Source organism: Mesoplodon bidens (assembly GCF_964165515.1).
Source record: "Mesoplodon bidens genome assembly, chromosome: 13".
Lineage (NCBI taxonomy): Eukaryota > Metazoa > Chordata > Mammalia > Artiodactyla > Ziphiidae > Mesoplodon > Mesoplodon bidens.
Genome location: NC_138169.1, coordinates 12,756,223 through 12,783,657, shown reverse-complemented (window position 1 = coordinate 12,783,657; position 27,435 = coordinate 12,756,223). Strand labels below are relative to the sequence as shown.

Here is a 27,435-nt window from a genome sequence, read left to right as displayed (position 1 = left end):
TTTTAAATTGAGGTGTGTGCATTGTTTTTAAAGATGTAATACTACTGCACACTTAATAGACTACAGTATAATGTAAATATAACTTTTATATGCACTGGGAAACCAAAAAATTTGTGACTCGCCTTATTGCAGGGGTCTAACCAAACCCACAATGTCTCCGAGGTATGCCTATACATTATCTTCGTGTGTTACCTTCAGAGCCCTGAACACTTTCTGGAATTCTGTGTTAGACTGCATAATCCAAAGATGGCCACAACAATATCTTCTCTCCCACTTGCTATTCTAGAACCTTGCCACTCCCCCATGGGGTAGTGTCTAATTCCACTCCCCTTAAATCTGGGCTGGCTTGTGATCTGCTTTTAACCAAAGTGATTTCTGAAGCTGGGTCAAAAAAGGCAAAGCAGCTTCCATCTGACCCTCGGAGACACTTGCCTTTGGAGCTCTAAGATACCAGGTCAGAATCCATCTACTGTGAGGCTGCCATGTTGTGGGGAAGCCCAAGCCACAAGAGGAGACTGAGTGTAGATGCTCTGATTGGCAGTCCCAGCTGGCACCCAGCATCAACAGCCAGGCCTATAAATGAAGATCCCATCACCATGACTCGAGCCCCCAGTCAGCCTGGAACTGAGACAAGTCACCCCTGCTATGCTTTGTCTGAATTTCTAACCCACAGAAATGTATGAGCCTAATTGAATAGTTGTTTTAAGCCACTAAGTTTTGGAGTAATTGGTTACACAGCAGTTGTAACCAGAACAATCTTTACTGATTTATCATCTGTCTCTTCCCACTAAAATGTAGGCTCCATGAGAGCAGGGGCTTCTATGTCTTGGTCCTTCCTGTGTCCACCATGCCCTGCACACAGTAGGAACTCAATAATTAATAGGTGAAAAAGTGAAAGAAGCCAAATTTAGGAAACACTAATGCTCATCGTGCACAGTTTCTGAATGATTCATGTATTCACCATAGTTATTTTGTATCTACTATGTGACAAGCAAGCTGCCATGGGCTAGGGACAGTGTGGGGCAGCTCACTGTTACCATGAAATCCTGTCACACACAGTGATGACCAGAAGGGAGACAGAAGCCCCCACTCCACTCCTCCCACCCCCAATGTAGGTCTGAAAAGCTGACTTTTCTTTTTTTTTTTTTTGACTTCTGTTGGCCTCCAGGGCCTACATTATTTTTTTTTTTGCTTTATAACAAATTTAATCAGTTATACATATACATATGTTCCCATATCCCCTCCCTTTTGCATCTCCCTCCCACCCTCCCTATCCCACCCCTCCAGGCGGTCACAAAAAACCAGAATTATTCCCGGGTGCGGCTGTTTTTACATCCACAGCTCAGTCACTTGAATCCTGGCCTCTCAGTAGGCAAAAGAGTGACTCCAGACAGCGACCATGTGGCAGGAAGGCTGCCACCGTCCTGCACATCTGGCTGTTTCCCTGGGGGGCGGGGGGGCGGCGGGGGGGCGGCGGGGGTTTCCTCCCCAACAGCTGTCTCCTCCTCCACTCACTCCTTTCCTTCCTTGCCTAGGCTTTCAACCTCTAAAAGTAATCCTGGCAGGGGTGCAGCAGTCTGGGAGGGAGGCCTGAGGGATGCGCCTCCAGGTTTAACCACTTAATCCCCAAAATACCTGCCAAGAACCAGTTAGCATGTCTGGCGGGCAGGCCAGACCGTCATTAATTCATTAAAGCAGGCTCCTGCTGGCCCATTATCTTCCTTGCTGCTGACCACGTCGCCTCTTGGGTGCGCAGAGTACCCCTTTCTCCCCCCTCCTTAGTCCTAAGGCAAGGTTCTGCCCACCCCAGCCGGAATCCTCCTCCTTCTCTTTCCCTCCCCCCCCACCCAAGGCAAGTGACACTTCTCCTCCCTCCCACACTTCCACCAGCCAGCGCTCACCATAAAGCATCTTTTGTTCCCTCTCCTGTATCTTGGAGCAATGACTGGTTAAACCACACCCATTCTCCGCCCAGCCTCCCCAGCCTCCAAGGAGCTTCCCCCGAGGCTCCCTCAGAAAGGGAATCTCTCTAGTGCAGGAATTCAAGGCTCACCACCCCTTCTGCTTGCCGCCCTGGTATCATCTCCTCCCCTGCATCCCTCAAGTCATCTGACGGGCTGCGTGCTGCAGGCCCTCAAAGGCAGAAACTCCAATGCCAGTTCTGACTTTGCCATTGATCGATCCTTTGGGACAACTCAGGTGGACTCTCTCTGCCTCAGTTTCCCCTTTGAATGGCATTAACCATTTCATAGCATCCTCTGACAACTGAACTAAGTGCCAGGCACTGCACTGGGCACGTGAAATAGATGCTCTCCTATCAACCTCCCAACAATCCTGATAGAGATACAGCTCCGGTTTACAGATAAAGGCTCAGAGAGGTTATGGTTCTTATCCAAGGTCATACTGCCAGAAAGTTCTTGGGCTGGGACTTAAATCCAGTTTCATCTGATCCCTAAACCCATGCTCTTAACCCCTATACTATCCTGGCCCATGTGGCCTTGATTCCCCAAAATGGCAAGTAAGAATACTCTGGAATCACCAGCAATGACAATGGCAAAGTGTTGTCTGCTTTAGGAAAGAAAGATATTAAATGCATAATCATAGTCATGATAGCTCACATTTGTATTCACTTCTTATGTGCCAGGCACTGTTCTAGAGCTCTCTCTAAATGACTTCATTTTACCCTCTTGACAACAGCTGTGCATTTAAGTACTATTATTGTCCCCATTTTACATATGGGAAAACTGAGTCTCAGAGGGGAGGTTGAATTTTTGTTTGTTTGTTTAATGATGACTTCTTTTTTTTTTTTTTTTTTTGCGGTGCGCGGGCCTCTCACTGTTGTGGCCTCTCCCGTTGCGGAGCACAGGCTCTGGACGCGCAGGCTCAGCGGCATGTGGGATCTTCCCAGACCGGGGCACGAACCCGTGTCCCCTGCATCGGCAGGCGGATTCTCAACCACTGTGCCACCAGGGAAGCCCCTAATGATGACTTCTGAGAAAACTTTTGCTGGCTCACAGTAGAGGCTCAAAACAAGCTTGTTGAAACTGCTGTCGTGCATATAGCTAAGCTCACCTTTAACCTAAGAGAATGGTCTGCCCTAGATGGCTGATTCAGGCCTCCCTGAAACAAATAAGGCACCCTGTGAGCATTCCCATTTCTCTTCTGGGGTAGGAAATGTGGAGAGGACCACACACAGAACTCAACAAACTATCTTTCTCCAGGAGATTTCCTTTCACGTCTTGCTAACTTACCGAAGGCTGGGGAAAGATGGGTTTCCCCCGGTTAAGCCAAAAGCACAAGAAAGGCCCGAGTTGGAGGTAGCAGCGAGAGAAGCCAAGTCCTTGTGATAGGGGCCGAGCCTGGGAGATCCAGCAAGGCGAACCCCGGGATGGTAGTGGTATACATTCTGTTCAATACCATTCTACCGGCGATCCGAGGGAGTGAGGTGCAGCGCGGCAGGAAAGCCGTGCCGGGCATCCTGGGGTCAGGGCACCCGAGGCGGGAGGACCCTAGAGGGTGTGCCTGCTGGGGACGCCCGGACGGGACCCAGCAGGATGGAGGAGAACCCAGGGGTATGCTGAGGAGGTGGCCTGGAGTCGGGACGTAGCACGGGGCTCTGGGGCAGAATCAGACTCAGGAAGGGGAAATAAACTGCGACGACAATTATCCGCTGACGCCGCACCGGCGAAAACTCCTCCCCGTACCCCTGCCTTGTCGCGTGGGTCCTTCCCCGCGCCTGAGCTCAGAGAGGCGCGCTGCGTTCGCCCCGCGCGCCCTCGCGGAGGTTTCGGGCCACCTCCAGGGCGGCAGCCTCCTCCTGAGGGACCCGTGAGCATCCCCGGCCCCGACGCGCGCCAGTCGGGCTCTGGCTGGGCGCTCTCCGCCCCCTGGGTGGGACGCCCAGCATCCTGCACTGTCTAGTCCCGAGAAGGCAGCGCTTCCCCAGCCTCGCCTGGTCTCCAAGCCTGGAGGAAGCGGTGTCCTAGCCCTCCTCCCCGTTTCTACTGGATTCCTCTCGCTTCCCATCTTTCTAATCCACGTTCCCACTATCTTGTCCTCCAGAAACTCTCTCTTTCTCCAGCTCCCCCGCCTTTCTTTCCTCGTCTCGCCGCCCGTTTTTTCTTTGCCTCCTTTCCCACCTTCATTCCGCCTTTCCCTAAATTACACACTTTGGGCTTCCCGTCTCTTGCTTGGCTCCCTTTTTCTGCCCCACCTCCCCGTGCCCCCGTCCAAAATTTTGGTCCTGCCTCTAGGATTCGGCGGCCCCAGCCTGGTCTTCTGCGGCCGAGGGCAGCCCCGGGCCTCTCTTCCGGGAGGTGGAGAATCGGATGGGACCTCCGAGCCGGGCAGACAGCGTCCCAAAGCGCGCACCTCTCTTCGCCAGCGCCCGGGCTGCGCCGGCCCACGAGACATCTGTCGCCCGCGCTCCCGGCTCACACCCCGCACACCCCCGCATCTCCCCGGGCGCTGCCACCCCCCACGCTCCGGCTGCCGCCTCTCCCTGCGGGCGCCGCGCCAGCTTCCCAGGGTGTTGGCGCACCGCGGGGCTCAGCCGCGACCCGAGCGCTCGGTTTCTATGGGCCATGGCATCCTGAGGCTGGCCTTCTCACCTTCGACCTTCACCTTCCGGCCCTAGACCCACCTTTGGTGGGCTCAGCCTGATTCTCTCCACTCGCACTCATGCAGCTCTCCTCTCTATTCCAGAATCTGAAAAGACGATCCTTACACGTTTGCTCCCCTAAAGCGCCTAGCACAGTGCCAGGCGCACAGCTGGTGCTCAGTAATTCCCCAATCCCAAGGGCCCAGCGCACAGTAGGTGCTCAGTACCTTTCTCCTACTGGTACCAGACACACTAAGCGCTCCATACTCACCCCCCACCCCCGCCGCGCAGTGCCTAGCATACTGCAGGCTCTCAAACACCTCCTCCTTCAACAAGGCCTAACACCCAGAAAGAGCTCAATTGATGCTCTTTCATTAAGGCTTCCCCTTGGAGTTTCCCTGAGAGCCTCCGATCCCAGCTCACTTGGGGGCATCTTCTTCATCTCAGTTCCTCCGTTTGGTGAAGAGGAGGCCAAGCTCCTCAAACGGGACACCTCACTGGAGGGGAGATGAAGTTGCCAGAGCGGAGGAAAACTTAGGTAGGGAGAAAGACGGAGCCAGCCAGAAACCAGGAAGGGGAGGAAGTCGCGAGAAGTGCTCGGGGCGCCGGGAGACGGGCAACAGAAACCGGAGAAGTGACACTTAAGGAGAAGGGGGTTTGGAGCGGCGGTGATGGAAACGGTGGCGACTCTGGAGTGGCAGGCGTCTGAAAGAGGACTGAGGACTCGTCTTGAAACCGCGATAGATTGTAATTCTTTGGCTTGGCCTGTAACTGTTCTCAGAGCAAGCCCAGCTTTTACTTATACTGTGTGTTTGCTTGAGCCGCTGGTGGGGCTTACGGAGGCCAAAGTCCTCCCAAAGCCACCCCGATGGAGAGAGTGGCAAGATGCGCTTAAGGACTCGGAAAGAAGGGGCAGAAACGGTGGAGCCGGTACTTGGAAGGAGAGGTGGGGACTGCCTAGGAGGGGGACCGAGATCCTTGCGGAGGAAGAAGGAGATGGGAAGAGAAGAACGCCAAACTTGAGGCTCTCCCGCTCCCAAGCCAGCCGCAAGTCTTCAGTCCCCAGACACCGCGCGCTGGCGCTCGCTCGCTCGCTCGCGTACCTGTTGCTCGCTCCGGCTAGGTCTCGGCTCCGGCCCCACCAAGAAGCCCCGCGTTCCTACAAGTTCCGCCTGCCGAGCAGCCAGGCCGCCAGCGCCGCCACCTGCGCGGCCGCGCACAGCCAGGGCCAGTAGGTGGGGAGCGCGCTGGGCGCCGGCGCCCTCCGGCTCCGCGCGCGGCGCCGCCACATGGTGCGCTGGTGCAGCTCGTCGCCGAGCGCCTTGAGCCGGGCGGCCGTGAGCTGCGCGGCGGACGAGCGCAGACCCAGGCGGCCCGCGCTGCAGGCGCACACCGCCGGCGGGCCGCGGCCGCGGTGCAGGGGGCACGGGCACATGACCGCTCGCCTCGCTCCCTCCCCGCGTCGGTCGCCCCTCGCCTCCTCTGCCTCGGCCTCTGCGCCTGCCTCCGCCGCGCTCCAGTCGCCGGGGGCCTCCCCTGGACACCAAGTTTCTCCTTGTGTTGTGCGTTTGTTGTGCTGACGGCGCTATTATTAATTAAAGTGTCACATGGTGGAGGGGGCGGGGAGGGCGCGGGGAGGGGGGTTACATCATCCGGCCCCGGGGGGGGGGGCTGCAGGCAGAAGAAACCAAGAGGTAACTTTTAACCCTAGCGGCGCCGGCAGTGAGGGGGCGCGCGGGTTGGGAGAAGAGGAGCGCGGGGCGCTGGGACGCCTGAAGGCGACCGGCCGCTTGGGTCTCTGGCTTCAGGGGTCGCGGGAGACCCTCGCGGAGGCGTGGAGCGCCGGGGGAGGTTTTCTCCTGCATTATTCAAACAATGTTCCGAAGCTATTGTTTGGTTTGGGGGAGGTGGGTCGATTCAAAATCTCATGAGAGGGCCGGATCCAACCCAACTTGCCTACTTTCAGGTCTGACTCCGCACCTGTAGGCTGCGGATACGAGCACACCCGACGCACAACCCCACCCCCATCTGAGATAGGCCGCCAGACCCTTAAGCGCCCGCAGCGCCGCTAGAAACCTTGATGGAGGCGGGGAGAGGATTAGGGGGTCGGCCCTTAGTCTCGGCTGTTCCCGGCACACCGCGCCTCCGCCCGAAAGACCCTCACAAGGGGTTTTCCAGAAGGAAACTTATTTTTGTCTGCTTCCTTTGTCAAAATTACTTTCCTGCAGGGGTTAGTTTCTAGCGATTTAACGCGCAATGGCGACTCTAAGGGGTCGGCGGGGTCGGGGATGGGGGCCTCCGGCAGGGAATTTTAGCTCCTTTTTTTTTTTTTTTTTTTTCCAATCCGAGAACTGCCCCTATGACCCTCCAGACTAGAAAATCTGGAAGGTGCAGATGGGTGAAGGGACTCTCAGGATTCTTCGGAGGAGAATGAGACCTTCACCCGCCTTGAATCCATGGGGATTCAGAAAACTGGGGGAGCCTGGAGGTGGCTCCAAGCCAGCCTTCTAGGTCCTGATGAGGCAGCTCTGATCCTCTTCTTCCCACGGGCAGGGTGTTGCCAAGGCCTGAGGAGTCCTTTGGTCACTTGGAAAAGATTCTTCAAGACTATGAACTTAGTTTGGGTCTGGATTTATCATGGAGAGATTTCCCCTTGACCTGCAGCATGGTCAGGGCTCAGATCGCAGCTGTGCTCTGTGATCTTGGTGGCTCTTTAGATCCACCCAACCCCAATTCTCCTATTTAATAATGGTCAACACTTACTGAGTGCCTTCTGTGTAGGTTACTGGGCTAAGGCCCCTGTCTACACTGCCTAAAGTGAGTTTCCACGTTCTAGGGTGGTGAGAGTGTGCTGTTACTATCCTGTTTTACAGATGAGGAAACTGAGGCACAGGGAGGTAAGGTCTCTTGCCGGGAGATCACAGAGTTAATGAGGAATAAACCTGGATCTAAGTTAGGGCAGTCTGCCGCAGGCTTTAAACTCTTAACCATGGTTTTATACTGCCCCCTGTAATCTGTGAATAATAATACCTCCCTCCTAGGATGGGGCAGAGATTAAATGAGAGAAATGTATGCCAAGCACCTGGCATGCAGCGAGCCCTGGATAAACCTTGGTTCCCTTTGCTTCTGGCCAGAACCACTTCCCCATTCTCCTGGGACTCACCTCCTTAATCCCCCCTAGTCTTTGCAGAGGGGACCTGATCCATTGCCCAGTGTAATGTTCCAAGAATGAAGATACAGTGTCTATTTAAAAGGCCCTTTGGATTTAAATTGAACAATTCCCTCCCCCCGACCCCCGTTTTAATCTGCACGCTTTTAACGGCTCACTTCATGGACATTAATTTTAATGGGACGATTATTACCCTGTTTGGAAGCCTGCCCCTCAAAATGCTGGGCTCGTGAGGTGCCGCTGGGTCGGGTCCCGGCAGCTTGGATGTTTTCTCTAGCAGAGAGAGTGCAGCCTTGGCCGTGGGCACTGGGGACGTGTCATTCAGCAGAGGGAGAAGAGGGGGTGATGGAAAAGTGGGGGAGAAGAGAAGACCTCCTCTCCCCCCAGTACTCTGCAGGTGACAGTCCCTAAATTGGCTCACCTTAGAATGGGCCCACCAAGTTCCCCATTCACTAACTGGGGAACTTGGCCTTGAGATGAGGCTTTTTGGAGCCTCCATTTCCTCAATTGTAAATTGGGAATAATAGTACCTACCTCATAAATAAGATCATACCAGGAAGCCCTGAGCACGGTGCCCAGCACACCCGTGAGCATTTAATAAATGTTGGCTACTGTTACTATTTTATAGTAGATCATGCACTCGCTAAACAGTGTGCTTTGAAGAATGTTGGAAGGCCCGCACCCTCAAATATATATAGTTCCCCTATTGTGAACTGGCGATTCTGTCACTGATGTTGAGTATTGTCTAGAAAAAGCAAATTCTTTGGGAGAGTGACATGTAACACTCTCCTAACGCTTTAGTAAAAATGCATTTTTGATTTTCATGTTTAATAAACACTTACACGGTGCTTACTCTGTGCCAGTCACTGTTCTGAGTGCCTTAGCTGTATCAACTCATTTAACAACCCGATGTAATAGGACAGGTGTGATTATTAATCCTTTATTTCGGATGAGCAAACTGAGGCTGAGCATTTAAATAATTTGACCAGGGTCACACAGCTGTCTGGCCCCAGCGTTAATGCTCTTTAGCATTATGTCACCACTGGGGACTTAGGAAGAGGGAGGGAGGGCGGCTGTTATGGGCTGAACTGTGTCCCCCTAAAATTTCTGTGCAGAAGTCCTAAGTCCCAGGACCTCAGAATGTGACTGTATTTGGAGACAAGTCCTTTAAAGAGGTAATTAAGTTAAAATGAGGTCATTAGAGCTGGGCCGCAATCCAGTATGACTGGTCTTCTTATAAGAAGAAGGAGAGACACCACGGGTACATGGCCATGTGCAAGCCAAGAAGAGAGGCCTCAGATAAAACCCACCCTGCTGACACCTTGATCTTGGACTTTTGGCCTCCAGAGCTGTGAGAAAATAACTTTTTGATGTTTAGGCCCCCCAGTCTGTAGTGCTTTGTTATGGCAGCCCTAATACAGAGGGAGTGAGAGGGGAAAAATGCCCTAAAGGGAAGCTAGAAGCAGATATTCACCAGACTATCGCCACTTTTTTTTTTCTTTTCTTTTTCCTCCCCATCCCCCATTATTTTTTCTCTTTTAGGTGGCTTTATTTGCTTTTAGGCCTTACGGATTCTGAAACGGGGCACCTCAGATTGGGACTTGAACCCATGTGCCAGGACTCAAACCTGGCCAAAACCCACGGTTTTCCAACTGAGATCACACACCTGGTTTCAGGACTTAATGAAGCTCAGGTTCCTGATGTCTCATCGCAGAAAGAATTCAGTGAGAGACAAAGGGATAGGTAAGAAGTGGATTTATTTAGAGAGAAACACACTCCCCAGACAGAGCGTGGGCCATCTCAGAAGGTGAGAAAGGCCTATGGCCACTTTTACCGCCGAGCACATGCCTGGATATTTTTCTAGGACTGTTCATCCGTTTCCCTTCCTCCTCCTTCATGTCCTTTTGGAGATCTTTAAGGGAGGAGGAGTTTAAGGGGATTATTTTGAGAAATAGTTCATGAAATCCAGTTGATACATTTATTCAGAGAAAACTTTCCATACCAACTGCAAGGATGTGCAGCCTCTTTCTTATAAAGAAATAAGATAGATTTTTCTAGGCCATGAAGACTTCCTATGGTACCCCAGTGCTTAAAACTGGGCTTAGCACATGGCAAGTGTTCGGTAAATATTTGTCAAAAGGAAGAAAGAAAGAAAGCAAGGAAGAAAGGAAGGGAGGAAGAAAGGAAGAAAGAAAGAGAGAGGGAAGGAACGAATGAGTGAATGGTAAGCATCCTGCTTTGTCTTTCCCACTTTCAGACATGCGTGGTGATGTACATAGAGTTGTTATTATCAATAACATTAAAAAATTTTTTGCAGCAAATCATTCCTTTACCTTCTACAGAAATCAAAACTCAAGTGTTTCTAGCAGGAAGTGTATGTGTATTGGGGGGGTGCGTAGTATTTCTTTTCTTTAATTAAATCAATAATAACCTATCCTGGTGTTGGAGACCAACTGAGCCTTACCTTACGGTGTTTTAATTCATGTGGCTTGGTGAAGTGATAAATGAATGAACAGCTGTTGCCTCCTCCAAACAGCTGTGTTTCCTGAAGCCATGTATTAATGCCAGGGCCAGATTTGATGCCAGGTATTGGCCTGGTGAACAACAGAGTTCTTGAATCTAAATCAGAGTTATAGCACAGTGGTTTGACACCCTGTGCCAGAGAAACCTGGGTTTGAACTCTAGCCCCATCATGCAATGTTGGGCCCTGCCTTGGGCATAATTTTCATCTCTCTGAGCCCCCACTTTCCCATCTGTAAAATGGGAATAATAATCAAAACACCTACCTCATTGGGTTGTTGTGAGGATTAAAAGAAAGAATGTATCAAGCATTGGGCAAAGTGCTTGGCACTCAATAAATATTTGTTATGGCCCTTGTTGATGTATCAGGATTATTAAGCATCCACTTAAGAAACAGAACAGGGACCATGACCCAAACCCACTGGGAAAACAGAGGATTAATATTTCAGTGAGTCCAATATTCAATTACATCACAGTTATTCCTAGGAAAGTCCCTTGCATTCAATAGAGCCAGAGCAGCACGGTGCTCATCTCTCATATTTATCCTATTTAACCCTCTGATACCTGGAAAGATGGGGTAATTCCTCCAGGGCTCTCCTACTTATTCATTTGCTACTTCTCCCTTAAGGATATTTTTGTTGTAAGTAAAGAGAAAACAGCAGACGATTGTCCACAGCAGGAGAGAAAAGATTAACCAGCCCATAACTGTAGTCTCATCAATACTTTAAGTGTAAAGGGTAAAGCTCACTTAAATAAAACCTAATTCCTTGATTACTGGAGTCACAGGAGATAGGGCTGATTAAACTTGTACTCCCATGGGGCTTCCCTAGTGGCGCAGTAGTTAAGAATCTGCCTGCCTATGCAAGGGACACAAGCCCTGGTCCATGAAGATCCCACATGCGGTAGAGCAACTAAGTCCGTGTGCCACAACTGCTGAGCCTGTGCTCTAGAGCCCATGAACCACAGCTACTGAGCCCGTGGGCCGCAGCTACTGAAGCCCACATGCCTAGAACCTGTGCTCCGCAACAAAGAGTAGCCCCCGCTCGCCGCAACTAGAGAAAGCCCACACGTAGCAACGAAGACCCAACGCAGGCAAAAAATAAATAAAATATAAATTTAAACTTGTACTCCTGCTGTGAAAATTCAGACATATTGTGCTTTGCTCAGGCAATAATCACTTTATTGTAGGCAACAGAGCTTACTTTAAACAAGTGAGTCACTAGACTTGAAATTATACTGATGAGAGGATAAATACTAGAGAACAATTTGGCAGACCTGGAAAAATTGGAAATTCACATACCCTATGACCTGGTGATTACATTTCTAGCTATTTACTCTAGATCAGTGGTTCTCAACTAAGGACAGTTTTGCTCCCCTGGAGATATTTGGCAAAGTCTGGAGATGTTTTCTGGTTGTCAAAACTGAAGGGTGCTACTAGCATCTAATGGGTAGAAGCTTGGGATGCCACTTAACAGCCTACAATGCACAGACAGCAAAGAATTATCTAGCCCAAAATGTCAATAGTGCCAAGTGTGGGAAACCCTGTCCTAGATATAGCAGGTGGTATACATTTGGTAGAGACTTAAATCATAAGAGTTTTTATTATTTACTTGACAATGAGTCCAGAGCAGAAATTGGCAAACTATGGTATGTGAGCCAATCGGTCTGCTGCCTGTTTTTGTCATAATTTTATTGGAATACAGTCATGCTCATTCATTTACATATAATTTCTGGCTGCATTTCTGCTGCAACAGCAGAGTTGAATAGTTGCAACAGAAATCATATGGCCTGAAAATTGTAAAATGTTACTATCTTGCCCTTTACAGAAAAAGTATGCCAACCCCTGGTGTGGATGAAGACAAGCTCAGGGTTGGGTTTGTGGTACAATTATTTCATTAAGAATCAGGCTATGTCTTTGCTTCTGCTCCACAGTCCTCAGTATTTTGGTTTTGGTCCTCAGGCTTATTGCCTCGTGGCTGCAAGGTGGCTGCCACAGCTCCAGATATCACATGTGTACTGGGTTAAATAGTGTCCTCTAAAGTTTGTCTCCATCTGGAAGCTGTGAATGTGACCTTATTTGAAGATAGAGTCTTTGAACATGTAAACAAGTTAAGACAAGGTCATACAGGATTAGGGTGTGTCCAAATCCAATGACTGATGTCCTCATAAGAGGAGGAAAATTTGGACACAGACATGCACAGAGGGAAAATGACTAAGGTACAGAGCTGTCTGTCATGGGGACCACATCATAGTTCAACTTCTCCCTGTGCCCAGTCCTGCTTCTTTCTCCTCCCTTCCCTAGGTGGCAATCCCAAGGGTGTCCCTAACAAACCCCTGTATGCTAATCTCCATCTCAGATTGGCTTCCTGGGAAACCCTACAATAACCATGTTAAATCTTCCACCTTTGTTGAAATGAAAGTCCTGACACATAGTAAAGACAGCTATACTATGGATGGCTGAATGGGTAAACAAATGTGGTCTATCCATACAAGGAAATATTATTCAGCCTTGAAGAGGAAGGAAATTCTGATACATGCTGCAAAGTGAATGAATCTTGAAAACATGCTAAGTGAAATAAGCCAGACACAAAAGGACAAGTTCTGTATGATTCCACTTATATGAGGTTTCTAGAGTAGTCAAACCCACAGAGACAGACAGTAGAATGGTGGTTGCCAGGGGCTGGGGGGAGGGGAGATGGGTATTTAGTGTTTCATGGATACAGAGTTTCATTTGGGGAGGATGAAAAAGTTCTGAAGATGGATGGTGGTCATGGTTACAACAGTGTGAATGTACTTAATGCCACTAAACTGTACACTTAAAAATGGTTAAGATGGGGGAATTCCCTGGCGGTCCAGTGGTTAGGACTCGGCACTCTCACTGCTGGGGCCTGGGGTCCCCGGTCAGGGAATTAAGATCCAGCAAGCCACGTGGCTCAGCCAAAAAAAAAATGGTTAAGATGGTAAATTTTATGTTATTTATATATATATATATATATATATATATATATATTTTTTTTTTTTTTTGGCTGCTTCGGGTCTTCGTTGCTGCTTGCAGGCTTTATCTACTTGCTGCAAGCTGTGGCTACTCTTCGTTGTGGTGTGTGGCCTTCTCATTGTGGTGGCTTCTCTTGTTGTGGAGCATGGGCTCTAGGCGCATGGACTTCAGTAGTTGCAGCATGCAGGCTCAGTAGTTGTGGCGCCCAGGCTTAGATGTTCCTTGGCATGTGGGATCTTCCTGGACCAGGGATCAAACCTGTGTCCCCTACACTGGCAGGCAGATTCTTAACCACTGCACCACCAGGGAAGTCCCAATGTTATATATATTTTAGCACAGTAAAAAAAAAAATCAAATCAACAGCAACAAAACACCCTCATACAATCATGATTCCAAATCTAAAAATGTTTTATCGTTCTTAATCTTTTCCTTTGCTTATCCCCACAGCTTTTATATCCATAGAATCTCAGATGTGGAAAGTCCCCAGAAATCATCTCAAAGTGTGTGTCCCTGGACCAGCAACAATAGGATCGTCTGAAAATTTATTGGCAGTGCAAATTCTCCAGCTTTAACCAGACCAGTCAGTCAGGCACTGTGGCGTAGGGTCCCACCCCCTGTGTTTCTGATGCTCGTTAAAGTGTGAAAACTGATGGCCTAGGTTATTTTTTATATTTTGCTGATGAGGAAAGTGGGAATGATAGAGGTCAGGTGACTTGCCCAAGCTCACAGAGCTAGCTCCTGGATGTGTTAGAACAGCAGCCAAAGTCTTTGGGCTTCCTCTTTCCTCAACACTCTGCCTACCAGTTGTCCCCAGATTCCATACTAGATGGAGTCAGGGATTGTAGTACATGTGTTAAGTTAATTCTCTTTCCTTTATGCAACCTAATGTTCCAGGAATGCTTATCCCCAACTGCAGTAGAAGAAAGTGAGTCCAACAGAGAAAAAGAGGGAGAGAGAAGGAGGAAGGCGGGGGAGAACCAACAGTAAGAGAGATCTGAAGCCTGAGTTTACCTTACCCTTGAACTTCCCAGAGCAAAAATAGATTCTCTTTTTAGCTAAAGTCATTTTAAGTTGGGTTTCTGTTTCTGTCAACCTAAGAATCTTCCAGTGTGATGAAAAGGAGTGGTAAGAGGGGATATCTTTGCCTTGTTCCGAATCTTAGTTGGAAAGCTTCTAGTTTCTCACCATTAAGTATGATGTTAGCTATAGGTTTTTTGGGTAGATATTCTTTATCAACTTGAGGAAGTTCCCCTCTTTTCTTATTTTACTGAGAGGTTTTATCATGAATGGGTGCTGGATTTTGCCAAATGCTTTTTCTGCATCTATTGACATAATCATTAGATTTTTCTTTTTTAGCCTGATGATGTGATGAATTGCCTTAATTGATTTTTGACTATTGAACCAGCCTTGCATAGCTGGGATAAATCCTACTTGGTCATTCTTTTGGGTTCCTGGATCCAGTTCTAACACTGGTGGGGAGGGTTCCTCCCACCAACAAGCAATTATCCAGACACCAGCAGGGTGTCCTGCGATTCAAGTCAACTCTCATGCTCTCTACCTGGAGAGAGCATCAGAGTCTACAGGTTAAGGGTTCAGTCCTACAAGAGTGCCCCCCACCTTAGTTCAGATGCCAGTCGAAAGCCTGGGTTGTTACCTGTACTTCTGACCCACTGGGCTTTAAACCAGAGGTTCCCACGACCTCCTCCTCAGGTTTGATTAATTTGCTAGAGTGGCTCACAGAACTCAGAAACATGTAACTGGTTTATTACGAAAGGATGTAACTCAGGACCAGCCAGATGGAAGAGATGCATAGCGCAAGGTATGAGGGGAGAGAGTGTGCCCTCTCCAGGCTCATCACTCTCCCCACATCTCCACATGTTCACCAATCCAGAAGCTCTCCAAACCCCATCCTTTTGGATTTTTATGGAGGCTTGATTGCATAGTCATGATTGGTGAAATCATTGGCCATTGGTGATCGAATCAAATCTCCAGACCGTCTCCCTAACCTAGAGGTCAGTGGGGTAGGACTGAAAGTTCCAACCCTCTAATCACATGGTTGGTTCTATGGGCAACCAGCCCATCCTTAGGTGCCTTCCAAAAGTCACCTCATTCGCATAACAAAAGGTAACTTGACCATTCTCAAAACTTAGGAAATTCCAAAGGTTTCAGGAGCTGTGAGCCAGGAACCAAAGAGGAAAACCAAATACGTGTGAGAAATATATTTGGTCAGCCTAATGACCAATTATACTGATACGTCTTTCTTAAAAGTAATATCACAGTCATGGTATGTAATTCTTTTTATTCATTGGTGGATTTGATTTGCTAATACTCTGCTGAGACTATTTGCATCTATGTTCATCTATCTTCATGAGGGATATTAGTCTGTAGTTTTCTGAAAATGTCTTTGTTAGGGTATTAGGGTAATGCAGGCCTCATAGAACGAGTTAGGAAGTATTCCCTCTGCTTCTATCCTCTGAAATAGATTGTGGAGAATTTGTATAATTTATTCCTTAAATGCTTGATAGAAGTCACTAGCGAACCCATCTGGGCCTGGTGCTTTCTGTTTTAGAAGGTTATTGACTACCGGTTCAATTTCTTCAGTAGATGTAAGCCTGTTCAGATCATCTGCTTCTTCTTGTGTGGGTTCTCATCCAAGTTATCAAATTTGTGGGCATAGAGTTGTTTATAATATTCTTTTCTTATCCTGTTAATGTCCATGGGATCTGTAGTGCTATCCCTCCTTTTATTTCTGATATTAGTCATTTACAGCCTTTCTCTTTTTTTCCCTTCTCCCATGTGGAGGCTGGAACTGACTGGATTTGGACATTTCCCTTCCTCCAAGTCACTTAGGTTCTGATAATACCCTAGCAGATTACCCTCTGGTTAACTAGTTTCTCCTAAGGGCAGGCCTGGTTAAGAAGAACAGAATACTCTGGTGTATTTCAAAATGGTTCATTTCCTGTCTCCCTGCTGGAACTATGAGGGGACTTTTCTCTGATATTTACTGTGAGAGCTTGATGGAGCTTCTGGAGGAAAACCTCAGAAAAGTGTGGAGCCCCACTGTGACTGGGTCCCCTGGGGCTTTTAACTCTCAGACTTGAGCACACTGAACCTCAGGCAATTCATCCACGACAGCTCTGATTTTCCTACCCCAGCACTGTTCTGCTTGTGAGCCCCTGCTTCAGTAAGCTGGACTCCCTGTATTCACCTGTTTCACCAGTCTTGGGGGCAGTGGTTTGCTCTATCTTCACCTCTCTTATGGATCCGAGAAGAGTTGATGATTTTTCAGTCTGTTCAGATTCTCACTTGTTGTTAGGACAGAGTGGAGACTTCAAAGCTTTTTACATGCAGAATCAGAAGTCAACCAAAGAATCTTAACTAATACAGAATCTAACCCAGCCTGGAGAAGGAAAAAGGAAAGGAAGGCTTCTTGGAGGAGGTGACCTCTAAAATGAAACCTGGTAGGAGTTAGGCGGATGCAGGTGAGAGGGGATAGGAGCATGATGGGGCGGAAAGCTCTAAGAGATTGAGATGATTAGAGCTTAGAGACTGAGGGACGGTGTTGAGAAATCAGACTGCAAAGTTGAGCTAGAGACAGACTTCAGAAAGTCTTACGTAGCATTGACCTTGGAGAAATATTGTGAAAATGGACATTAAGATTCACAGCACTGACATGTCACCAAGGAACTCAGGCACATTTTAGACATTCTCTACTTCATTCTCATGACAGCTCCTGTGATGTCCATCTGCAAAGTGCTTTGAGGAAATTCTGAGTGGCTTAGGGCATTTTGCTGCTATTAAGTCCCCATATAAATTGCAACTTATTGGCTCAGTTGTTTGATTTCCTATTTTTCTTTCCATTTGTGTGTCACATGTAATTAGAGTTCCAAAGTGCTCAGTGCACCAAAGTGCTCAGAGTGATTTTTCTATAAAACAGAGAGGAGAGGAGATGCATGTCTTCAGCAGATTGCAAAGTGGAATAGACCAAGCAACCCTTTCTATCTCCTATATGAGCACTCGTGTTGAGATTTATGACTTTCAATGACATCCCTCACTTCTTTCTTAAAGGAGTAAATTCATCTTTCTCTTACTTTTTTTTGTGTGTGTGTGTAGTTGTGCATATCTTTATTACTTGCAGCCTCATCAGTAACACAAATATTTATTGAGCGTCTACTATGTGTGGTCACAAACCTCAGAAACACCTTGTTCCTTCTCTTAGCTTCATCACCCAGGGATTCATTCGTTTCGTCATTCGTTCATTCATTCATTCAACCAACCAACCAACTAACAATTATCTAGCACATCCTACGAACCAAGCTGAGAACACAAGGATGAACAAGATAGAGATGGCCCAACCCTCAGGGAGGCTACATTCTAATAGGGGAGACACACAAACAAGTAAATAATAATGAAAACAAGTTAACTGTTAAGGGTCCGTTTCAGTGATGGAGAAAATTGTGTGTGGATGCATTACTTAGATGAGGCACTTAGGGATGGCTTGTCTGAGGAGGTCCCACGTAAGCCGAGAACTAAAGGGTGGATGGGGTCAGCTGCACTGAGGAGTGACGTGGGAAGAGTATTTTAGGACAACAGAAGTGTGTGCAAAGGCCCCCCAAGGTAGAAAACGGCTTGCTGCTTCAGACCACAGATAGGTTTGAATGGGAAGGTGTAAAATATACATTGAACCCTCATACACTGCTGGTGGGGATGTAAAGTGACACAGCCAATTTGAAAAAATCGTGTGGCAGTTCCTCAAATGATTCAGCATGATTAAAAATGATGTAATCCAGGGCTTCCCTGGTGGCGCAGTGGTTGAGAGTCCGCCTGCCGATGCAGGGGACACGGGTTCGTGCCCCGGTCCGGGAAGATCCCACATGCTGCAGAGCAGCTGGGCCCGTGAGCCATGGCCGCTGAGCCTGCGCATCCGGAGCCTGTGCTCCGCAACGGGAGAGGCCACAACAGTGAGAGGCCCGCATACCAAAAAAAAAAAAAAAAAAATGATGTAATCCAGCAATTCCACCCTTCAGTATATACCCCAGAGAAATATAAGCACAACTACATAAAAACCTGTACATGAATGTTCATAACAGTGTTATTCATAAGAGCCAAAAGGTGGAAACAACCCAAATGCCCATCAGTGGATGAATGGATAATCAAAATGTGTTCCATTCATACAATGAAATGTTATTCAGCCATAAAAACAAATGAGTACTGACACATGCTACAACATGAATGAACCTTGAAAACACGATGCTAAGTGAAAGAAGCCAGTCACATATGACCATATATCAAATGATTCCATTTCTATGAACTGTGCAGAATAGAGAAATCTATACAGAAAACAGAATTGTGGTTGCCCAGGAGAGGATTAGGGGTGATGGTTAAAGGGAGTGGGGTATTTTTTTTGGGTGGTGATGTTCTAAAATGTGGTGATGGTTTCGTGTATCTGTGAATATTCTAAACGCCATCGAATTGTGCACTTTATTTTATTATTATTTTTTGGCCACACCACTCAGCTTGTGGGATTTTAGTTCCCTGATCAGGGACTGAACCTGGGCCCCATCAGTGAAAGCACCGAGTCCTAACCATTGGACTGCCGGGGAATTCCCAAATTGTGCATTTTTTTTAAATGAGTGAATTGTACAGTATGTGAATTTTATCTCAATAAAGCTGTTTTTAAAAATGGATTTGTTATTTCAAGAACAGGTGAGGCGCACTGCTGGTGGGAATGTGAATTGGTACAGCCACTATGGAGAACGGTATGGAGGTTCCTTAAAAAACTACAAATAGAACTACCATATGACCCAGCAATCCCACTACTGGGCATATACCCTGAGAAAACCATAATTCAAAAAGAGACATGTACCAAAATGTTCATTGCAGCTCTATTCACAATAGCCCGGAGCTGGAAACAACCTAAGTGTCCATCATCGGATGAATGGATAAAGAAGATGTGGCACATATATACAATGGAATATTACTCAGCCATAAAAAGAAACGAAACTGAGCTATTTGTAATGAGGTGGATAGACCTAGAGTCTGTCATACAGAGTGAAGTTAGTCAGAAAGAGAAAGACAAATACCGTATGCTAACACATATATACGGAATTTAAAAAAAAAATGTCATGAAGAACCTAGGGGCAAAACGGGAATGAAGACGCAGACCTACTTGAGAATGGACTTGAGGATATGGGGAGGGGGAAGGGTGGGCTGTGACAAGGCGAAAGAGAGGCATGGACGTGTATACACTACCAAACGTAAGGTAGATAGATAGTGGGAAGCAGCCGCAGAGCACAGGGAGATCAGCTCGGTGCTTTGTGACCGCCTGGAGGGGTGGGATGGGGAGGGAGGGAGGGAGATGCATGAGGGAAGGGATGTGGGAACAGATGTATATGTATGACTGATTCACTTTGTTATAAAGCAGAAACTAATTAAAAAAATAAATAAATAAACTTAAAAAAAAAATGGATAACCAGTGGACCTACTATATAGCACAGGGGACTCTGCTCAATGTTATGTGGCAGCCTGGATGGGAGGGGAGTTTGGGGGAGAATGGGTACATGCATATGTATAGCCGAGTCCCTTTGCTGTGCATCTGAAACTATCACAACATTGTTAATCGGCTATACTCCAATATAAAATAAAAAGTAAAAAAAAAAAAAAAAAAAGAACAGGTGAGGCACCTTGAGGTGTTTTCAACAGGGGAGTGTGCTGATCTGATTCACTTTTTCTTTTTCTTTTTTTTGGCCTTGCTGCAGGGCATGGGGGATCTTAGTTCTCCAACCAGGTATCGAACCCACGCACCCTGCATTGGAAGTACGGAGTCTTAAGCACTGGACTGCCAGGGAAGTTCATGATTCACTTTTTCAAAAGCTCTCTGTCGGTTTTTATTCATTGCCAGGAGCCAGAGTGGAGGTAGGGAGACCAGTGAGGAGATACTCCAGGTGTGATGATGATGCCTTGGACTTTGGGCTGTCAGATTTAACAAATAAAAGTAAATGGCACCTAGTTAAATTGGAATTTCAGATAAGCAAATAATTTTTTTAAATATAAGTATGTCCCACAGATTGCATAGGACATATTTATACTAAAAAGTTATTCTTTGCTTATCTGAAATTCAAATTTTGCGTAGGCATACTTATACTAAAAAAATAAATAAATCATTGTCTATCCGAAATTCCAATTTAACTGGGCATCAGTATTTTATCTGGCAACCCTACTTGGACCAGGATGGTGGCAGGGGAGGTGAAGAGAAGCAGACAGATTCAAGATATACTGTGAAGGTAGAATTGTCAGGACTTGCTGATGTGAGAGGAAGGGGAGAGGAACAACCAGCTTCTTGGCTGCAGCGTCAGGGTAGCGGCGTCATTTGCTGAGATAGGAAACACTTGGTCGGGGTTGCAGAGAAACAAGTTGGGAGGGAGGATTTGGAATTGAAGAAACGATGTTAGCGTTCCTATCTTAGCGGAGTCAGGGTCAAAGTCATGCTAACAAGAATCTGTTCCTGTGAACCCAGACCGGGACGGCTCCAGGAAAAACCCAAGCTTGCCTTGGTGTGTTGCTTCTTAAGTAGGCGGGCAAGGAAATCAGCTCTTGGAGTCTCAGAGTCTAAGCTGGAGTGAGAGCCCCAAAACCATGGCCGCCTCCATGAACAGAGCGTCTCTGATGAGCCTCAGGTGCAGCTGAATTTTCAAGACAAATGAAAGGGACCCAGGGATAGAACCCTGGGGAGAGTAACACCTACGGAGGGAGGGGTTTTGGAACCAGGCTGGGGAGATGAAAGGGGTGAGGGCTTCAATAAAAACAAGAGGAGACTGAGGAGAGAGAAACAGATATGGGGACTGGTGTCCATATGGGACAACCTCCTTTTAAGTGATTAAGTCTGTAACTGGCAGCTGACACTGAATTCCGTCTGTTCAACATTTAAAAAAATGGAATTATTGATGGGAGAATTCTCAAGAACAAGCAAATTGTTTCTTGCTATAGATAGTTCTTCCTTAAGACCACAGTTGTTCCCCAAGGAATTTTATATTTTGCTATTTATGAAGGCATAAAACAGCAACAAAGGGCAATAATGCCTATAGCAATGAATACACCAGGGTCATGTTGATATGCGAAATGGCTGCTTGTAAAATTCTGATGTTTTTGTTAATGTTTCTAAACACTATACTTTGAAGTCACAATTATTTCTTTCTATTAGTTTCATGTTAGTCTCCTGGTGTTCTTCACTCATTAGTGGCCCCAAATGAGGTGTCATTCCTCAATCCTGCTCACAAGAGCTAAAGAGGTATCTTAATGGTAAGTGGAAGGGAGATTTGTCCTAATTGATGGATTGCTCAAGAATGAACTACCGTTGGGGTTTGGAGGCTACTGAATGCAATTTACACTTTTAATAAAAATCTTTATTCTTTAAAAATCAAAATTTGTTGCTAGTCATTAAAAATCAAGATACCGGGTTTTGGAAGATTCAGATTAAGATCCAACGGTGGCCGGAGCAGAGTTTTGGTTTCCCCTCTAGACGGGCGTCCCACTCCCTTTGCCGCTGTCCACACCTGCTCTACTTGCCTCATTTTGATTTCGTGGAGTCACCTGAAGGCATTTGACTCTGTGGTCACTGAAGGCCTTCTGTGGTAGGCTGAACAATGGCCCCCAAAGATAGCCAGGTCCTAATCTCTGGCACCTTGGAATGCTACCTTAGATGGCAAAAAGGTTTTTGCTGATGTGACTAAATTAAGGATCTTGAGGGACCTCCCTGGCGGGCCAGTGGGTAAGACTCTTCGCTTCTACTGCAGGGGGCACAGGTTCCATCCCTGGTTGGGAAACTAAGATCCTGCATGCTGCGCAGTGGCCAAAAAAAAGAGTAAATTAAGGATCTTGAGATGGGGAGAGGAGCCTGGATTCCCCAGGTGGGCCTTATTTAATCACAGGAATCCTTACAAGAGGGAGGCAGAGGGAGACCTGAACGCAGAGACGGAAGGCAGTGTGATGGCGGAAGGAAGACGCTACCCTGCTGGCTTTGAAGATGGAGCCACGAGCGAAGGAACGCAAGGAGTGCACGTTCTAGAAGCTGGAAAAGGTAAGGAAACAGATTCTCCTCTCAAGCCTCTGAGGAAGCAGGGCCCTGCCAGCACCTTGATTTCAGCCCCGTGCAATGGATCTTGGACGTCTGGCTTCTAGAACTGTAAAAGAATAATTGCGTGTTTTTTGTTTTTTGTTTTTGCGGTACGCGGGCCTCTCAGTGTTGTGGCCTCTCCTGCCGCGGAGCGCAGGCTCCGGACGCGCAGGCTCAGCGGCCATAGCTCACGGGCCCAGCCGCTCCGCGGCATGTGGGATCTTCCCAGACCGGGGCACGAACCCGCGTCCCCTGCATCGGCAGGCGGAGTCTCAACCACTACTCCACTAGGGAAGCCCGCGTGTTGTTTTTAAGTCACTTTGTTTGTGTGTTATTAATTTGTTACAGCAGCCATGGAAACTGATAAACCCTCTCGTACATGAGAGCAAGTTAATGATCTTTGCTCCTGGCCCCCACTGTAACTACTTTTTCGAGACCTCCCTGACTCTGCAGTGAGGAAGTTCTTGAACCCTTGTAGTCCAGCACATGAGTGGTCTGAGGAGGAGGAGTAAGGCAGGAGGTACTTGGGGAAGGGTGATGGCCATTTTCAGCCATCTTTCTGGGGCTCCAGCAGAGCTGGGGTTTAGAGGGGAGCGTCCAACATCTCGACCATGGGCAGAGGAGGTGTGCAGGCACGGGAAGCACTAAGACTGACTTCCCAGAGCCTCCTTCCTGTGACAGCCTTGCACACGTTTTAGTCTGGTCCAGTATCCCTTCCCCCTTCGGCTGTTTTGGGGAACTCCGCTGCCTCACTTCATACGGTCCTGGAAATCCACCCCACTGTAGTCCCCGCTCCTTAGTCAGGGCCTGGAATGTGACCCAAACCAGCCCATTCCAGTGATCCTCTGGGATGGTGGTTCTCAAGCTGGATTGTGCATCAGAGTCACCTGGAGGGACTGTTAAAGCACAGGTTGCTAGGGTTGCATCAGAGTATCTTATTCAGTAGTCTGGCCTGACGGTTTGCATTCCTAAGGAGTCCCCAGGTGATGCTGGTCCAAGGGCCACACTCTGAGAGCTCCTGCTCTGGGACTTTGAATCCCAGAACGTGGAAGACAGGTGGTGAGTGTAACCAAAATGGATGGTTCAGGATTTCCTACAATGACATCTCTGAATCTGACCTGGTTCTGGGCATTCCAAGGGGCTAGTCATTCCTCTTTTCCTTTATTTCTCTGAGTTTGATTACTTTACGCTTGAGGTATCGAGATTTGATATCTGTTGCTTGCAACCAAAGATATCTAATGGATTGGACTTGCAAGGAACACTCTTGATAGGGGAAAAGGTGGGGCTCATGGAACACTAGACATACAGAGGATAGGTTAGACATAATCTCTAACTGCCAAGACCGTATTAATGTGGATCATAACGATCATTCACAGAATGCCTGCTATGTGCCTTATGGATGCTAGCAGATGGTACATCTTATGGCATCTTACCAGCCTTACTCTGAAGGGAAGATATCTTTACCTTTATTTTTTAAATAAATTTATTTATTTTACTTATTTACTTTTGGCTGCGTTGGGTCTTCGTTGCTGAACGTGGGCTTTCTCCAGTTGCGGCGAGCGGGGGCTACTCTCCCGTTGCGGAGCACAGGTTCCAGACGCACAGGCTCAGCGGCCATGGCTCACGGGCCCAGCCGCTCCGCGGCACATGGGATCCTCCCCGACTGGGGCACGAACCCACGTCCCCTGCATCAGCAGGCGGACTCTCAACCACTGCGCCACCAGGGAAGCCCTTTACCTTTATTTTTCATTTGAGGATATGGAGGCCCAGGAATTTACTATTTTATTGGGAAGATATAAAATCAACATAATATTCTTAGTGAATGGTAGGCAATACTGAGAAAAGGACAGTATTTCCCTTCCTCTTAGCATTTTTCTCCCCTCTTTCTTCATTTTCCCTGGGTGACTAATTGCCCCATTAGCCTGCCCCCTCTGCCCCTTAAAATTCTTTTAAAGGGGCAAGAGGAAACTGACTTTTTGACCATCAAAATTAGGCATTTAAAACTCTTTCTAGTTTGCTTTTCAAGTATTAGATGCTCCATAAGTCCTAGAGATATAAAAAGAGCCTTATTTGCCTTCTGACCCACAAGCAGATAAATAAAAACAAGTTTGATCTTTGGAATTCATATGGAAAGCATCTAGAATGAAGTGGGATGTTAGCGAGTGTTTGGGGGGAAAATAGCTGCTCATTTTATAACTAAAAATACTTATGGGGCACTTCTAATGCCCTACACTACATCCTCTTGATTTGCCATTTACTTCAGCCTTGGCTATAGCAACTGACTTGTGCCTGACAGTCCCTCCTGTTAATTGTATAGAGTATCTCTTGCTTTTTGCCCCAGCGTCTCTTCACTGCCTTGGTGTGGGACATCCATGGGAATCTGTTTACTTATATTCAACCTGGAAGTGAAAGATTATGAAAAACCCATGGTTTAACCTTTCTCTAACGGAGGATGAGCCAGTGGCTAAATGTTCCCTTCCAGCTCTTACTTCTTGGGAGGACAATCTTCAAGGCTCCTTAGAAGGTCCCAGTGAGATTGAGTCTAAGTTGCCCAGAACAGGACCAACCCAAGAATGCTCTTCGGATTAGCTGTCCCTCCTTCCCTGTTTTAGTCTTCTCGGTCCCCCACGTTTCTTCTCTGGAATCACTCCTACAAATAACTAGCTGCTTGCAAGCCTAGGTCTCAGGCTCTGCTTTCTGGAGGAACTCAGGCTGGGACAACATTTATTGTAGCAAATTATAATATACAGATAAAGAAAAAGAACACTAAAACACCCATAATTCTGTTCTCTCTAGAGATCTCTTTTGGTAAGATTTGGGTGTATATTCTTCTTAATGCATACACTCTCTTTAAGAGACACCACTGGGATCATGCCCTACATACAGTTATGTATCCCGACTTTGCTATATTGTGAATAATTTTCACGTAGTTAAGTTTTCTTCTCCAATGTAATTTAATAGTGGCACAGTTTTTCAATAGCTGCACAGTTTTTCATTTACTCATTCATTATATGTAGTACTATGTGCCAGACACTGTTTTGAGCACTGAAGACATAGCAAAGAACAAATAGATGAGGTCTCTGCTCTCACGAAGCTGACAAGCCAGTTAGGATCTTTCTTACATTCTAATGGAGAATAACTTAATTAACCAATGCCCTATTGTCAACTACTTAGATTGCTTCTGATATTTAGCACTATAAACAATGCTTCAGTGAACCTCCCTGAACGTATTCTTTGAACTCCTCAATCTGCTGGAAGAAAGAGGATGTGAGTAAATGAAGGTGCTGGGATTCCCACCTAGATCCACCTCTGGCACCCAGGCTGTCAACAACCATGCTGGTGGTATCACTGAATTTAAAAATAGACACACACACACACGGTAACCAGAGGTGCCACCAAATGGTTCCTAGCTGGTCTAGATGTGTGGGCTCTATAATTCTGATAATTAATAGGTCAGGTATGGACTAAGAAAGAGGATTAGAATCCTGGGTCTGCAAATTACCAGCTGTGTGCTCTGTGGCTATTTATCTGTAAAGTGAAGACAGTAGTTCTCACTTTAAGTGTTGTTATTAAGTAAATATTTATTGAGCTCCTATTAATCACTGGCCTCCAAGCTAAGGACTGACAGTCCAGTAGGGAAGGGAGATGTTAGTAAGACATCACACAGATATAAAATTACAAATTGTGTTCTGTGCTATAAGTATGGGATGCTGTTAAGAATGAATAGCAGGGAGACGTGATTTGCGGGGGCGGGGTTTGGGAGGTTTGGGAGTTTGGGAGAACTGAGATATGAAAGATGTGTGAGAGTTAACCAGGTCAAGGTGGGGATAAAAGTCCCTGAGGAGCGAACAACAGATACAAAGCCCTTAGAAGGTGGTATGCTGTTGTATGCCTCTTACTTTCCAATCTCATAGCCCTCTCACTTGCAGTTCCTTCTGGAAAGATCTCTTATGAGATCTGATCTTCCCATGGCTGGTTTCTCTCCTCATTTAGCTTTTAGCTCACACGGCGTATCAGACAGTCCATTCTCTGAACATCCTTCTAAAAGTAATCCTCCCATCCCTGTCCCTCGCCTTGTTTTATTACCTTACCTTGTTTTAGCTTCTTCATAACGCCTCCCACGGATTCAAACGTTCATATTCGTTTGTTGAACGCCTCCTCCTTCCCACCCCCTCACTTGAATGCAAACCCCTAGAGGGAAGAGATTATTTTTGTTGCTGCAGATTCAAATACTGAATTCTCAGCACCTGACATAGTAGTTGCTCAATGCATGTTTGAATGAAAAAACAGGGCTTGGCTCACAGTCTGCGCTTGGCAAAAGCCACAAGCGGAAAGTTGAGAAGCTGGGGCGGGGGCAGGGCACAGACCCCGGCCTGGGTTGCCGCAAGCCACAGCGCCAGGGACAGCCGGAGGGGAGCACTGGGGGCGGGGCGGGGCCGGGCACGCCACCCGGAACCCGAGCGCGGCAGCGGCGGCGGTTTCCGGCGGCGGCGGACACTTCCCGCGGAGGGACCGTCCCGTGGCACCTGGTGGGCCGGAGAGGACGCGGCGGGCCGGGAGCGGCGGCGATGGCCGACCACAGTCTGGACGAGTTCCGCCGGCGCTGGGAGGAGGAGCTGGCGCAGACCCAGGCGCTGAGGAAGCGGCGGCGGCCCGAGGCTGCTGAGCGCCGGCCGCGTCGGCCCGAGGTGGTCCCTGGGCGCGGCGAGCAGCAGGCCTCGGGGTACCTGGCGCTGGCCCAGGGCCTTTTGGAGGGCGCGGGGCGGCCCCCGGTGGCGCGGGCGACCCGGGCCGAGAGGCAGGAGGCGGCGAGCCGTTCCCGCTCCCCTCCGGCCCGCGAGGCTGCCGGCGGCGGGGAGCAGCTGGTGGATCAGCTCATCCGGGACCTGGTGAGTGGCCGTCGCCTCCCGCCGAGGCACGGGCTGGCCGTCGCCCCGGTACAAATGGCCTAATGAGTTGGAAAGTAACTGTGTGCCACCAGTGTGGGGGTGGGGAAATGAGTAGAGGTACACACCCCTGTGTTTGTGCGTGCATTGAGT

The 27,435-nt window shown here is 47.9% G+C and overlaps 2 protein-coding genes across 2 annotated transcripts in view; one reads left to right on the top strand and one right to left on the bottom strand.

Annotated features, from left to right (window-relative positions):
• Positions 1–5,759: 5,759 nt before the first annotated feature.
• On the bottom strand, positions 5,760–6,035 carry HRK (harakiri, BCL2 interacting protein; the record flags this gene model as incomplete). Its single annotated transcript, XM_081252913.1, has 1 exon — positions 5,760–6,035. The coding sequence occupies one exon, from the start codon at positions 6,033–6,035 to the stop codon at positions 5,760–5,762; it is 276 nt and encodes a 91-aa protein (XP_081109039.1).
• Positions 6,036–26,891: 20,856 nt separating this feature from the next.
• FBXW8 (F-box and WD repeat domain containing 8) overlaps positions 26,892–27,435 on the top strand; it is a 117,391-nt gene continuing 116,847 nt past the window's right edge. The window contains exon 1 of the mRNA XM_081252506.1: positions 26,892–27,285. Coding sequence (XP_081108632.1) covers positions 26,965–27,285 — 321 coding nt within the window. The 5' untranslated portion in view covers positions 26,892–26,964. The remainder of the gene's footprint in view (positions 27,286–27,435) is intronic.